General features: G+C 42.9%; 1 protein-coding gene across 2 annotated transcripts in view; it reads left to right on the plus strand.

Annotated features, from left to right (window-relative positions):
• The window catches only part of NAPRT (nicotinate phosphoribosyltransferase), a 45832-nt gene that overhangs the window by 8774 nt on the left and 22493 nt on the right, over positions 1-14565 (plus strand). The window contains exons 2-4 of one of the 2 annotated variants that reach the window (XM_033934411.1): positions 1220-1347; positions 12267-12349; positions 14156-14286. In XM_033934411.1, coding sequence (XP_033790302.1) covers positions 1220-1347; positions 12267-12349; positions 14156-14286 — 342 coding nt within the window. The remainder of the gene's footprint in view (positions 1-1219; positions 1348-12266; positions 12350-14155; positions 14287-14565) is intronic. The other variant, XM_033934412.1, reaches the window with a different exon arrangement.

Here is a 14565-nt window from a genome sequence, read left to right on the forward strand (position 1 = left end):
GTAGAGAATGACACGGGGACAAATTTCCTTTCCCCACAAGTTTTTTCGCTGTCCCTGCCCCATTTCTGTAAGCTCTGCCTTAACTGCACAAACCTTGAACACTTATGATTTTAAAGTGTTTGAGGCTTGTGCAGATGAAGACTGAGCTTAGGCATTGGTGGAATGAGGCATTATGACATCACAATCTGAGCTCTAGAATGTTGCTGCTTATGATTTGAAAGTGTTTGAGCCTTGTGCAGATGAGGACGGAGCTTAGGCATTGGTGGAATGAGGCATTATGGCATCACAATCTGAGCTCTAGAATGTTGCTACTTAGGATTTTAAAGCGTTTGAGGCTTGTGCGGATGAGGACACAGCTTGCAAGAATGGGGCAGGGACAGTTGCCAGATTGTGATTTTGGCACCCTTTTATCTTCAGTGCCCTGAGCCAGTGCCTCTCCTGGTCCTGGTCATTGGGGTTGGGGAGGGAGAAGAAAAGATTCCAGACTGGGGGGGGGGGCACCCCAGTGCAAAAGTTGGCTTAGGGCACCACAGTCCCTTGAGCCAGTCCTGTTACATGTCGTAGCTGATGGAGGAAGAAATGATGCTTGGTTGATGTCGCCTCCTCCACCAGTAATGACCCATTTTCTCTCTTTCTAATTCTATATCTATACTTAAAATCGATGGTACTTTTTCACCCTCTTTAAAGCTGACCAAGGAGGAGTACCTTTTTCAAATGCCACATATGACTGAAGTGCAGCGACTGGCCAGTGATAAGTCTACCAAGCTCCTGAAGGGACTATAAAAACAAGCTGGTCAATCTTCAGTAGATGAGGAATACTATTGTATTTTAGTAGGATTTCTGATGCTGTTGGTAAAAGAGCAGAACCAAATGGAGTAGTATATGGCCATAGCTACCTGTTGATTCTGTCTGCTTCGTTGCCACATCAGTTTTCCCTTGAAGCAGAGCTTTCACAAAAGAAAGAAAAATAAAATACTGTGGAAGTTGGTATAAATCTATAAGAACTGCAAAATTGCTTTGGGCAGGAGTTTGCCGCAATCTTTGAAAGCTCTTAAGTGCATCCCCTCCAGCTTCCCAAGAATGACTGGTTAGAGTAACATAATAGATGACGGCAGATAAAGAACCGAATGGTCCATCCAGTCTGCCCAACCTGATTCAATTTAGAGGTGTATAACTTTCTTCCCAAACTGTGAGTAAGAGTCTCTGGCTTTGGTTCCAGATATTGAATACCTGGAGTCTGTCCTGCCCAGCAGTGTGGAGAAGGCTTTTTTTGATTTCCTGAGAACTGTAGACGCTTCGGAAGTCACACTCTCTTCGGTCCCTGAGGGCTCTGTTGTCTTTGCCAAAGTAGGTATGGTTTGTTCAAAATGCCAATTTACTCTGAGATTACTGCATATACTCGAATATAAACCAATCTGAATATAAACTGAGGTACCCACCCCCCCAAAAAAAGGGGGAAGGAAGGTTGACTCGAATATAAACAGAGGTTAGAAATTTGGGGTTATTACACTGAGCTAATCTATAAAGACTGCTCACCCTCCCTCCCCATCAGCTATCTCGTAAGTCACTAAACATAATAAAAATATCTGTGATGCACATATCCCAAAGCTAACATATTAACAACAAGGCCCCTACGTTGGAAAACCCAACTACAAGCAACCACAAACTTAAATGTAGACTAAAAAATTAAGCCATGCGCTGAATACGGTGCAACATCAGAAAAAGAGACATAGAAACCAGGGCTGTGAAGTCGGTAGATAAATGTTCCGACTCCGACTCCTCAGTTTTTTGTACTTCAGACTCCAACTCCGACTCCAGGTACCTGAAATTTTCTCCGACTCCACAGCACTGGTTAATTTTCAGATCGTTAAAATGGAATGTCAAGTTGAGAGAAATGAGCATTTTCAACACCACCTTCTTTTTGCTTTTAATCAAGGTTCTAAGGCCGCAGAAGCTGCGCGCAACATTTGTGCTGTGTATATAGTGGGTGCTATAGCTGAAAGAATCGCTCGTGATTGGTATGCCAAGTTCAAAAATGGAGTCGGTAGATAAATGTTCCGACTCTGACTCCTCAGTTTTTTGTACTTCTGACTCCGACTCCGACTCCAGGTACCCGAAATTTCCTCCGACTCCGACTCCTCGACTCTGACTCCACAGCCCTGATAGAAACAGCACTCCACATTGGAAAATAAAACAAAAGCCGTGTAAATTTACTGTAAAACTGCATTTTCTGTTCATGAAATTAAAAATAAAATGTTTTTCTATCTTTGTTTGGCCATTTTATTCATGTTTATCCCAGTTTCTAGTTTCTGCTATCTTCTGTTTTTTCTTAATTTTCTTTTCAGGGTTTTCAGTCTGTTTTCCTCTTTTCTCCTTCCTGTCTTCTTCACTTCCTTTCCTACATTCATCTCTGACTTTAATCTTTTCCTTTTCCGTTTTATTTGATTTATTTTTCTGCATCTCTATCTGCTTCTACTTTTCATCTCCCTCATCCTATTATTCTCTTGTTTGTTTAGGTTGGGGTTTTTTTTTGTTGTTTTTGTTTTTTGCCAACTCTCTCTTCTCTCCCCCCTAACATCTTCTTTCTCTCGCTCTTCACCCTCTCTGTTTGCACTCTTTTAACTAGTATCTCCTCTCTTGCCCCCTCCATCCAGCATATCCTCTCCCCTCTTTCCACCCATACCTCAATTTTCTCTCTCTTTCCACCTCCATCCAAATCTCTCCCCATCACCTTTTTTACCCTTTGACTGGAGTCTTGGAAGCTCAAAATGCGCTAGAGAGACCGGATTCCTAGATGCTATACAGGATTGCTTCATGGATCAATTATCAGAGAACCGATGAGAGGGAATGCCACTCTGGATCTAATCCTAAATGGGCTATGAGGCCTGTGAAGGAAGTGGAAGTAGTGGGACTGTTGGGAAACAGCGATCACAATATGATCAAGTTCAAAGTTGAAGTAGGAATACCGAAGGGAAAAAGAACCATAGCGACAACTTTTAACTTCAAGAAAGGAAACTACTAAGCGATAAGAGTAATGGTAAGGAAGAAACTTAGGAACACCTCAAAGAAATGGCAGACTATAGAGCAAGCCTGGTCTTTATTCAAGGACATGGTGATCGAGGCGCAAAATCTGCATATCCCAAGATTCAGAAAAGGGTGCAAAAAGAATTGAACAAAAGACCCGGCGTGAATAACCAAAGAAGTGAAGAAAGCAATTGGTGATAAGAAGAATTCATTCAGGAAATGGAAAAAGGGCAAAACTGAGGAGAACTGGAACGAGCACAGGAAATATCAAAAAGAATGTCACCGTGTGGTTAGAAAAGCCAAAAGAGAATATGAAGAAAGGCTAGCCAAGGAAGCACAAAATTTCAAACCGTTCTTCAGATATGTTAAAAGGGAAGTAGCTGGCTAGGGAGGAGATGGGACCGCTGGGTGACGGAGACAGGAAGGGAGTGGTGAAGGAGGAGAAAGAAGTGGCGGAAAGACTAAACATGTTCTTTTCATCTGTATTTACAAAAGAGGACACATCCAACATACCGGAACCTGAAAAAATCTTCAAAGGAGACCAAACAGATAAGCTAACATCCACGGAAGTAAGTCTTGAAGACATACGCAGGCAGTTAGAAAAATTAAAAACTGACAAATCGCTGGAATCCACCCAAGGGTTCTGAAAGAACTAAAGGAGAAAATAGCGGAACTACTACAGCAAGTTCGCAATCTATCCCTGAAAACAGGAGTGATCCCGGAGAATTGGAAGATAGCCATCTTTAAAAAGGGATCAAGAGGTGACCCGGGGAACTACAGACTGGTGAGTCTGACCTTGGTTCTGGGGAAAATGGCGGAAGCGCTGATAAAAGACAGCATCAATGAGCATTTCGAAAGAAAGAAACTTCTAAACATAAGCCAACATGGCTTCTGCAAGGGGAGATTGTGCCTAACGAACTTACTGCACTTCTTTGAAGGAATTAACAAACGGATGGACAAAGGGGACCCCATAGACATCGTATATTTAGATATCCAAAAATCCTTTGACAAGGTACCCCATGAATGCCTACTTGGAAACTGAAGAACCTTGGGGTGGAAGGAGACGTACATAGATGGATCAGGAATTGGTTGGTGGGTAGGAAGCAGAGGGTAGGAGTAAAGGGCCACTACTCGGATGGAGGAGGGTCACGAGTGGTGTTCCGCAGGGGTCGGTGCTCGGACCGCTGCTATTCAATATATTTATAAATGATATAGAAACAAGGACGAAGTGTGAAATAATAAAATTTGCAGACGACACCAAACTATTTAGTGGTGTCCGGATTAAAGAGGACTGCGAAGAATTACAAAAGGACCTGAACAAACTAGAGGAGTGGGCGACGAGATGGCAGATGAAGTTCAATGTAGAGAAATGTAAAGTATTACATGTAGGAAGCAGAAACCCGAAGTACAGCTATACGATGGGAGGGATGTTATTGAGTGAGAGTGCCCAGGAAAGGGACTTGGGGGTAATTGTGGACAAAACAATGAAGCCAAAATGGCACAGTGCGCAGCAGCCGCTAAGAGAGCGAATAGAATGCTAGGTATAATCAAGAAGGGTATTACAACCAGAACGAAAGAAGTTATCCTGCCGTTGTATCGGGCGATGGTGCGTCCGCATCTGGAGTACTGCGTCCAATATTGGTCGCCGTACCTTAAGAAGAACATGGTGTTACTCGAGAGGATTCAGAGGAGAGCGACACGTCTGATAAAGGGGATGGAAAACCTTTCATATGCTGAGAGATTGGAGAAACTGGGTCTCTTTTCCCTGGAGAAGAGAAGACTTAGAGGGGATATGATAGAGACTTACAAGATCATGAAGGGCAAAGAAAAAGTAGAGAGGGACAGATTCTTCAAACTTTCGTAAACTACAAGAACGAGAGGGCATTCGGAAAAGTTGAAAGGGGACAGATTCAAAACCAATGCTAGGAAGTTTTTCTTCACCCAACGTGTGGTGGACACCTGGAATGCGCTTCCAGAGGGCGTGATAGGACAGAATACGGTATTAGGGTTCAAGAAGGGATCAGACAATTTTCTGAAGGAAAAGGGGATAGAGGGGTATAGATAGAGGACTACTACACAGGTCCTGGACCTGTTGGGCCGCCGCGCAAGTGGACTGCTGGGCGCGATGGACCTCTGGTCTGACCCAGCAGAGGCACTTCTTATATTCTTTTCCAGCACTCGGCTGCCATCAGCCCTGCCTTCAGCTCCGGTCCCGCTAAACTGGATGGTAATAATGAAGATAGAAGCCGGGAGGCCTTCCCTTTTGCCTACGTTGCTATAGGCTCTGCCAGTCTCAATTCTGCCCTTCAAAATCAGGAAGTATCTTCAGAGGGGGATGGGATCTATACTGGCAGAGCCTCAGCTCTGGAACAAACTTCCAATCTTTCTGCACGCCGAAACCTCTCTAGAAAAATTTAAAAGTTATTTAAAAAGTTACCTTTATAAAGATGCATTTGAATCTTAAATCAGATAATGTTTCCCTTCTTATGATCTCCCTATTTACTCTTGGATTCAGTCTTCTTTTAAAGACGTATTTTTAATGATTTTTTTTTTTAATATATACCTTTCCTGATGTTGTTCTTCCTTAAATGTTTTTCTTTTGTTTTTGTTTTTTTTACTTTAAACAAATGTAATTTTATCCCTGTATTCCTTATGTATTTTTTTATTTATGAATATGTTTTTATGTCTATTGTTTAAATGATTCATTTATTTCCCCAATTTTATTTTTGTTATACGCATTGAAAATATTTGATATTGCGTGTAAATCAAAATTTCAATAAACTTGAAACTTGAAAAGCCCTGTGGCTTCTGTCTTCTTTATTGCCAGCGTTTTAGCGGGACTGGAACTGAAGGCAGGGCTGATTGCAATCAGTATGCTCTGCTGACTCCTCACTCCCTCTTCCTCCCTGTGGCTGGCAAACAGCATGGGTGACCGCTGCAGCTGCCACCGAGAGGAATCGGCTGCCTCTCTCACATGTCGGGTCTGCCCCTAACCCGCGACTCCAGCCCTCCTAGCTAGACCCCCAGGTAGGTTTAAATTTTAATATTTTTTAAACTGGTTACACAAGTAATCAAGCATAGACTCGAATAATAAACCAAGACCCCCATTTAGGGGGCCATTTTTTGGCCCAAAAATCTCTGTTTATAGTCGAGTATATACAATTAGTAAAAAAAAAAAAAAAAGAAAGAAATCAAATGGATTTTTGCAATAGACTCTGTAATGAGATGTTCTGTGCTTGTGTTCTGCAGGCGTGACAAATATTTAGTGTCATCTATAACATCAGTTCAGATATTACATAGCACTAGAAAATACACACACGAACACCACCACCATAACTATACCTAAACATTGTACAACTCACTTCAACAACCTACTATTTATCTACTATAATCTCTAAATGCTTCCTGGAAACGTCCAGACTAATCAATTGTAACTTGATACTTTCCTGATTCTATATACTGTATTATTCCAGAAATTATACAGTCTCTTAATTTGTAATCCGCTTAGAACCGCAAGGCACAAGCGGAATAGAAATCTGTAATGTAATGTAATGTAATGTAATATTAGAATTTTTTACTGACCTTACAAAACTGTAATATCGGAGATAGCTTGTTCCTTCAATTGGAGCTGCACAGAGGAGACACTAGGCTTTGGGTTGTCAACTGAGAAATAAATCCAAATTCAAGCCTACCATTTAATTTTATTTGCCTTACCAAGATATAAACTTAGGGATAGTTACTGTAGATGGAAACTAAGGATGGTACTGGGTAGACTTCTAAGGTTTCTAGCCCAGAAATAACAAAGAAAGAAGACAATCATGAAATTGTGATTACAGGGCAGATTGGATGGACCATTCAGGTCTTTAGTTGCTGTCAATTACTATGGTACTGGTGGTGGTAGGTGGGAGACAGACTGTTTTGTCATCCTGCAGAGGAGTCTGTATCTGGAGGGTGAAGTGATTTCAAGGCCAGAAGTGTCAAATTGATTTGAACTATGGCCCCCTCGGCCCTCAGCTGTAACCGCTGGTCTTCTCTCAACTCCTATTCCTGGAATTGCTGTGGTCCTAGCGTACTATATGTCCTTAGCTCAGCCAGTTTAAATTCCAAAGTATTTCTCAGTCACATTTTGGGGTGTGTTTCTTCTGTCCTTCCTTCTGCAGCTTCCTTCCTTCTTTCGGGACTTCAGCTCAGGCCCCGATGTTCTAAACTTACTGTGCCTTTAACGATCAATGACGCTAACTGGTTAAAACTGGTTTGGCGTTGAAGTATTTTAGCTTCTGGTGCACATGATGGCTCTGTGGAAGTGGCGTGAAAGCGAGGGTTTTCAGGGGATCCAGCTCTACGGCCCTGCTTTAAAAAAAAAAATAAAAATTTTGTTTACGTTTTGCTTGATGTAGTTTGATTTGTTGAGTAGGAAGTCACACTGCATCAAACAAAAACTTAAAAAAATCAAACAAAAAAAGAAAGCAGGGCTCTTGGGCTGGGCGTTTATCCAACCTCCCCCCCCCCCCCCACCGAAGGCCCTAACTGTACAGATCTGAATTTGATTGGCAGAACAGCAGCTACCTGTTCCCAATAAAATTCAAATCAGCAGCTGCTCAACCAATCAAATTCAGAGCAGCGCCCTCAAGGCCATTAGGGGGTGGGGCGATTCCCCTGAAGTCCCTGACCGCATGCCACTGCTCTGCGTGGCCTTTTCCGTGCTTTGTAGCATCATCCGATTCATACTATGTAAATGTAGTACAATGAGGTCATTCATTAATATTAAAATGAGCACACCAGGCGATGCATGAAATGAAGTGCTGACCTTTTAATGCTCCAAAATTACTCTCAGATCTGGAGGTGCCAGTAGTGTGTTAAATGTACTTCTCGGGTACATGTCTTAAAGGCGTGTTCAAACAAACAAAAAGTATGGGGGCAGCATATATGTTACACAAGCCATGTAAAAAAAAAAACATTTGCATGGTTTTCTGGTAGTTCTCCACCCCTGTACTCCGGCTATTGACATACGTGATGCACGCTTATGATGTGTGCTTATGACGTGCGCCCATATGTGCTACAATAAGACATGCCTGTGATCATGCATGCCCACAACGTAGCATTTCCTGGCGCATGAGCACATTTATGCCTCTTTCGGTGGGCTTTTCTTTGCACGTGTCGGTCACTTTCTCCAGCGACTGATCTGATGGAATTTCCATGCACCTCCATGGAGCTCATTTGCATGCAAAGATTTTGCAGCATTGTTCGCCTGTTTAAGAACATAAGAATTGCCATCCTGGGACAGTACCCTGTTCCAACATTGGCCAACCAAGGTCTCAAGTACTTAGCTAAATCCTAAGTAATAAAACAGATTCTCTTTTAGGAAATTATCTGAGCCTTTTTTTTTTTTTTTTAACCTGCTGAGCTAACTGATTTTACCGCATTCTCCGGCAACATTTAATTACATGTTGTGTGCAGAAATACTTTCTCCAGTTTGTTTTAAATCTATTACTTAGTAGCTTCATCGCATGCCCCCTAGACCTAGTATTTTTGCAAAGAGTAAACAAGCGATTCACTACCCTTTCTACTCCACTCAGTATTTTTACTCCTGGCAGAATTCTGCACAACATCCCCCAACTCCCCTGGGTAGCGAGAAAGTTGCCCACGCTCTTCCGCTGCCGCGCAACCCCCCTCTGGTTGCCTCCAACGACCCCTGCCTTCTCTCCCTTCCTTATTTTCAGATGGCTGGCTGGAGGGATGCCTACTCCCCCTGGCCAGTTGGCCCGCCTCTTTAAAATTGTGTTCCTTCCCCTCCCTGGTGCATCCTGGGATGCACCAGGGAGAAGCCTGAGGCTCTGATTGGCCCAGGCTTTCTTGAAATCAGACACAGTCTCTGACTCTACCACCTCTACTGGGAGACTGTTCCATACATCTACCACCCTTTCTTTCTTTTTTTAAATTATTTTTTATAATTTTCAACATTTGACAATAATAGCAGTCAAAAAGAAAAAATACAATGAACTGAAATAGTTTCTAAGAACAAAATCAAATGCTCTTAATCCACAATTTTAAGGAAAAAAACTTAACATCAAGGTATATTTAGTCCACAATAACCAAGGGCGGAGCTGAAGAATAAGACTGAGTAAATATCATACCATACCAAGAAAACAAGAAAAAGGAAAATAAGGAAGAGGCAGATCTATTTGAATTCAATACTCACGATGAGGAAGTTAACTAACCTTTAGTAGCAATAAACTTAGATAGCTGCTGCGGCTTATAGAAAACATATCTATTCTGTTCATATATCATTACACATTTACAGGGGTAGCGCAAAGTGAAAGTTGCTCCTAACTGCTAACACCCTTTCTGTAAAAAAGTATTTCCTTAGATTACTCCGGAGCCTATCACCTCTTAACTTCATCCTATGCTCTCTCATTGCAGAGTTTCCTTTCAAATGAAAGAGACTCGACTCATGCGCATTTACATTACGTAGGTATTTAAACGTCTCTATCATATCTCCCCCCTCTCCTGCCTTTCCTCCAAAGTATACAGATTGAGATCTTTAAGTCTGTCCCCATACGCCTTATGACGAAGACCACACACCATTTTAGTAGCTTTCCTCTGGACCGACTCCATCCTTTTTATATCTTTTTGAAGGTACACAATATTCTAAATGAGGTCTCACCAGAGTCTTATACAGAGGCATCAATACCTCCTTTTTCCTATTGGCTATACCTCTCCCTATGCAACCTAGCATACTTCTAGCTTTCGCCGTCACCTTTTCAATCTGTTCGGCCACCTTAAGATCATCACATACAATCCCACCCGAGTCCCGCTCTGCTGTACATTCCCTGGCTTCTATCGATGTGTGTGAACCCTTTGCCCTACTTCTTTTTTTGCACATTTATAATACTGGCTTTCAAGAAGAATCATTGTAGTGCAGAAACAATGCAAAACCCAGATGACTAAAATAAAAGAAACAGAAATTTACAATGTAATAGAAATAAAGATAAAAGAAAAAGAACCCTTTCAGCCTAGTCGAGCATGTACATCAGCAATGGCACGGTCCAGAATAGAACACTAATGAAAAATGGAAAGCCTTTAAACTTGTCTTAAATCACTTCAAATCTGGATATTGGGGTAGAGAATTTCAGCCCTATACAGTCCAGATGGGCAGCAGACACGGAAGAAATGTGAATTGATTCTGTTCCCGAGACTGTAAAGCACAGACAGGTGAATAAAGTGCAAAAGAATCAGGAAAGATAAACAGCCAAAAGTGCAACAAAATTTTAAAGCAGATAAGATTAATTAAAAAACAAAGGAAAAACCTGGAAGCCAGTTCCCCTCCCACGGCCTTGCCCCCCATTTGAGTTGCACATCATGAAATTTGGCATGCATGTTCCAAGTGTATTAAAAATTTTATATGCTGCCCATCAAAATGTCTAAGCAATTTACAATTAAATCTTAAAAATATTACAACTAAAACAACATACAGGCAGTCCCCGTCTTAAGAACGGGTTCCATTTTTTTTTAACCATTCTTAAGTTGAATTTGCATGTAAGTTGGATCCTAGTATTCTTCCCACCACCTTGAGACCCCTTTCTATCCATCCCTCTCCACCACCACATCCAACATTTCTCCCTCTCATCTCTCTCTTTCCCATGCATCTCTACCTCGCTCTTCTCCCACCACCATGTCCAATAATTCTCTTTCCCTCCCTATGCCCAACAATTCTCTTTCTTCATTTCCCCATATGCTCCATCTCTTTTCCTCTCACTCAGTCACCCATGCCTAACAGTTCTCCCTTTCTATTCCCTCCCCCACCTCGGCATCTCTTTCCCTCACTCCATTCTTCAATCCTATGGCCCAAGTTTATGCCCCTCCTTCCTTCCTTCCATTCTTTGTCCAAGATTGTGCTCCCTCCCCCCCCCATGTCCCAATGCGCCCCTCTCTCTCCCTCCATTTTGTGTCCCTGGTTTGCTCCTACAGCTGACCAGAAGCCTTTCCTCTAACGTCGGAGCCTCCGACGTCGGAGAGAAGGCTTCCGGGCCAGCTGTAGGAGCTGCTGCCCACAGTTTTTGTCAAGAGAAACGACTGTGGCTGGAAGAAGGCGAGAGCCGGCCAGAAGAAGGTAAACACCTGCAGGAGGGGGGCATATCTAGGGAGGGAGAGAGGGGCATGTTGTGACATAGGGGGAGGGGTGTGTTTGGACACTGAAGGTTTAACGAGTACACAGCTCGTAAGTGAGAGTCCGACATAAGTCAGATGTTCATAAAATGGGGACTGCCTGTACAAAATTACTCTAATTCATGTAAATTAGATAGAAAAATAAGACAAAACAATACAAAATTACTCCAAAGGAGAAAAAGGAACAGATGTGAGGAAAAAAGAGGAGAGCTCCATTTTTTTACGATATAAAAGAGAGGGCAAGGGTAAAAAGGGAGAAGGAAGAAGGGAGGGCTTTCAATAGAAAGCACACTTAACTTATAATTACTACCAATTAAGTGTCAATTGACTCCAATTGATTGGTAGCACTTAATTGACTAATTAGTTTATGCACGTTTTGTGATCTGTGCCCAAACTGAGTACCTTATAGAGCATCTGGGGTAGCGAGATGAAGGAACTCGCTCCATGCCATTGCAGAGAATTGGGTTCTCCTTTTTCTAGCTCTCTCAGTTATCAGGGCAAGTTCGGTGGCTTCTTGAATCTTTAGTTCAAGTTTCAAGTTTTATTAATGCTTGATAAATCGCTTATTTAGTTTCCTAAGTGATGTAAAATTCAAATTAAAAGGTGGAAACCACTTACTGATTTGTATTCCTGAGGAAAATTGTAAAGACTTTAGTTAAAATTTTACCCTTCCGGACACACCAAAGCATACAGAGTATTTGAGAGAGAGGGGCATTGGTTAGATTCAGACTTACAGAGATCAGTAGAATATGGGAGGATAGCGTTTTTCATGAATGACCTGTTGGTTTTTGGTTTGTTTTTTGTTTTTTTTTAAATCTTTATTCATTTTTACATCTTACATCAAGTTGGTTTTACATGTATAGTTGGATGATTGAGTTGGTTTTGTTTGCTCGGACATTTTTCAATAAAGATTAAAATTTTAAAAAAGAACTATTCTCTCTGGCTTTGGGTCATGTAGGATGGGGAGGGGGAGAAGGAGAGGGATTGGTGTGGTGGTGAGAAAGTTGGGTGTCATTGGGGGGGGATCTTGTGCTATGATGGAGGGGTTCAGACCTGCTGTAACTCTTTGCCTGCAGGTGCCACTGTTGAAGGTCAGGGGACCTCTGCTGGTTGTTCAGCTGCTGGAGACCACGCTGCTCTGTTTGGTGAACTATGCCAGGTGAGGTAGGGGAGGGGACAGGAAGAAGGGTCTGCAATCCATACCCAAAATTATACACCTAACTTTGGACAATTTATATACAGGCAGTCCCCGACTTACAGACACCCGACTTAAGTATGACTCATACTTAAGAACGTGGTTGTGGCTTCATTTGACTTCACTGAGCAGTATTTCCAGTGGCATAGACTCCCACACTTCTCCTGTATCAGATTCAGGAATGATGCATGGCCACATTAAGAACAGTGTGTGGTTGTGCCTGTTATACCTTGGAGGGAATACTGGTAAGGACAGTTGGCCCTTTTGTCAGCTGGGAACAGAGGGAAGCAGCAAGAATCTTAAAATCTGTAAGTTCTGACTTACATACAAATCTGACTTAAGAACAGCTTTAAAAATGTAACTTGTTTTTAACCCCGGGACTGCCTGCACATAATTTGGGGGACAATTTATTGTGTGGTTTCTGAAATTAGTGGCTAAAGATCACCTGGTCATTTTTAGGATACCAATGTTTTCTACCTTTGTGTGTGGTCTCTGGCTTTAGTTTTCCCACACCCAGAAGCTAGTCTGGGAAGAATTTTCCCTTTTATCCCTGACTGTCCCAGCCTTCATCATGACCCATTCCGGACCTTTCTATGGAATAATGCATTCCTGTGTGCCTCATTCATCACTTCTTAGGTAACAGAATGTGTCTTGCATATCCCTTTTGCTGTCTAGGGACACACACATTTCAATCCAGAACTCACACCAGTGCAAGAGAGAATCCGATGTTGGAAGGGGGTGGGGGGGGGGGGGGAGAAGCTTAGTTTTATGATTTGGATACCCTGGGCAGGAGCAAAGGGTGAAGGCAGAGATCCTTTCCTATGGCTTAGAGAATTTGGAAAGCAGGAGTAGGGGTGTTGGGCCAGAGTGATATGCTGGTTACTCTTTGAAGTGGTACTGGTGAATGCCACTAAAATTAGTGAGAAACATAGAAGATGACGGCAGATAAGGGCCATAGCCCATCAGGTCTGCCCACTCTACTGACCCACCCCCAAGTCTACTCTCCTAGGGATCCCACTCTTGGTGACAGGTTCCCTTGGCTTAACCCTCTAAGGGATCCCACATGGGCATCCCATTTGCTCTTAAATTCTTGCACACTGTTAAGAGCAAATGGGATGCCCATGTGGGAGAAGTCTGCTTTCTGGCTTTAAATAATTGGCACCTTCAACATGTTGTTCCCTTAGATAGGTGACTGTGCCAAATTCTGGGCCTGCTTTTTAAGGTGTATATATCAGGAAGTGGGCATCTGATAGAAGAGGGGTTGTGTGTGAGGTGAAATATAACATCATCTTTAGGTGGAGGAATGTGAGAGTGGATCCACCTTTTCTCTACTTCCAGATCTCTCCTGGCCCCCGTTTCTATTTTCTCCACTTTTTCTCCATCTGCCCTTCCACCTGAGATTTTTGTCTCCATCTTTCTACTCTCCATCTTCCTCTCTCATCTCTGCCCTCCAAAGAAATGCAAGTGATATCCTAGGGGCACACAGATGTGCTGCATAATCACCCCTGAATTTTCTAAGCCTTGCTGTAGAATCTACTCAAGCTGTCCCAAGAAATTTGGGGGTGATGTTTAATTTTCTTTGAACGTTTGTTTGCCATTTTACTGTAACAGAAGCTAGCCTTTGGGGTCTGAGATGTTCCACGTGCCCCCTCTCCTCAACATGTCTCCTGGCATCACTCTTCCATGTCTACCTCTTTTTCTGTATACCACATGTGCAGGTCAGAGTTGTACCAGAGTTTTGTTTATTTATTTATCTTTTTTTTATTACAGTCTGGTTGCCACGAATGCAGCCAGGTTCCGAGAGGCTGCTGGTCCCGATAAGAAGCTGCTGGAGCTGGGGCTGAGACGTGCCCAGGGTCCTAATGGAGGACTGTCTGCGTCCAAATACAGTTACATGGGAGGTAAGCCTCTGGATGGAGGAGGAAGGATCTCCTCTGGGAGCCGGGCAATGAGTGCAATTGAATCTTGACCTGGGAACATAAGAACATAAGCAGTGCCTCTGCCGGGTCAGACCAGAGGTCCATCCTGCCCAGCAGTCTGCCCCCGCGGCGGCCCAACAGGTCATGACCTGCCTTAATCACCAGAACGGGCCCCCTTGCCCCCTAGGTTTCTCATCGAAGTCCTATCTTCCCATCAATGTCCTAACCCTCCGGCCTTGCACCTGCACGACCTGGTGAGCT

The sequence above is a fragment of the Geotrypetes seraphini genome, chromosome 2 (assembly GCF_902459505.1).
Source record: "Geotrypetes seraphini chromosome 2, aGeoSer1.1, whole genome shotgun sequence".
NCBI lineage: Eukaryota > Metazoa > Chordata > Amphibia > Gymnophiona > Dermophiidae > Geotrypetes > Geotrypetes seraphini.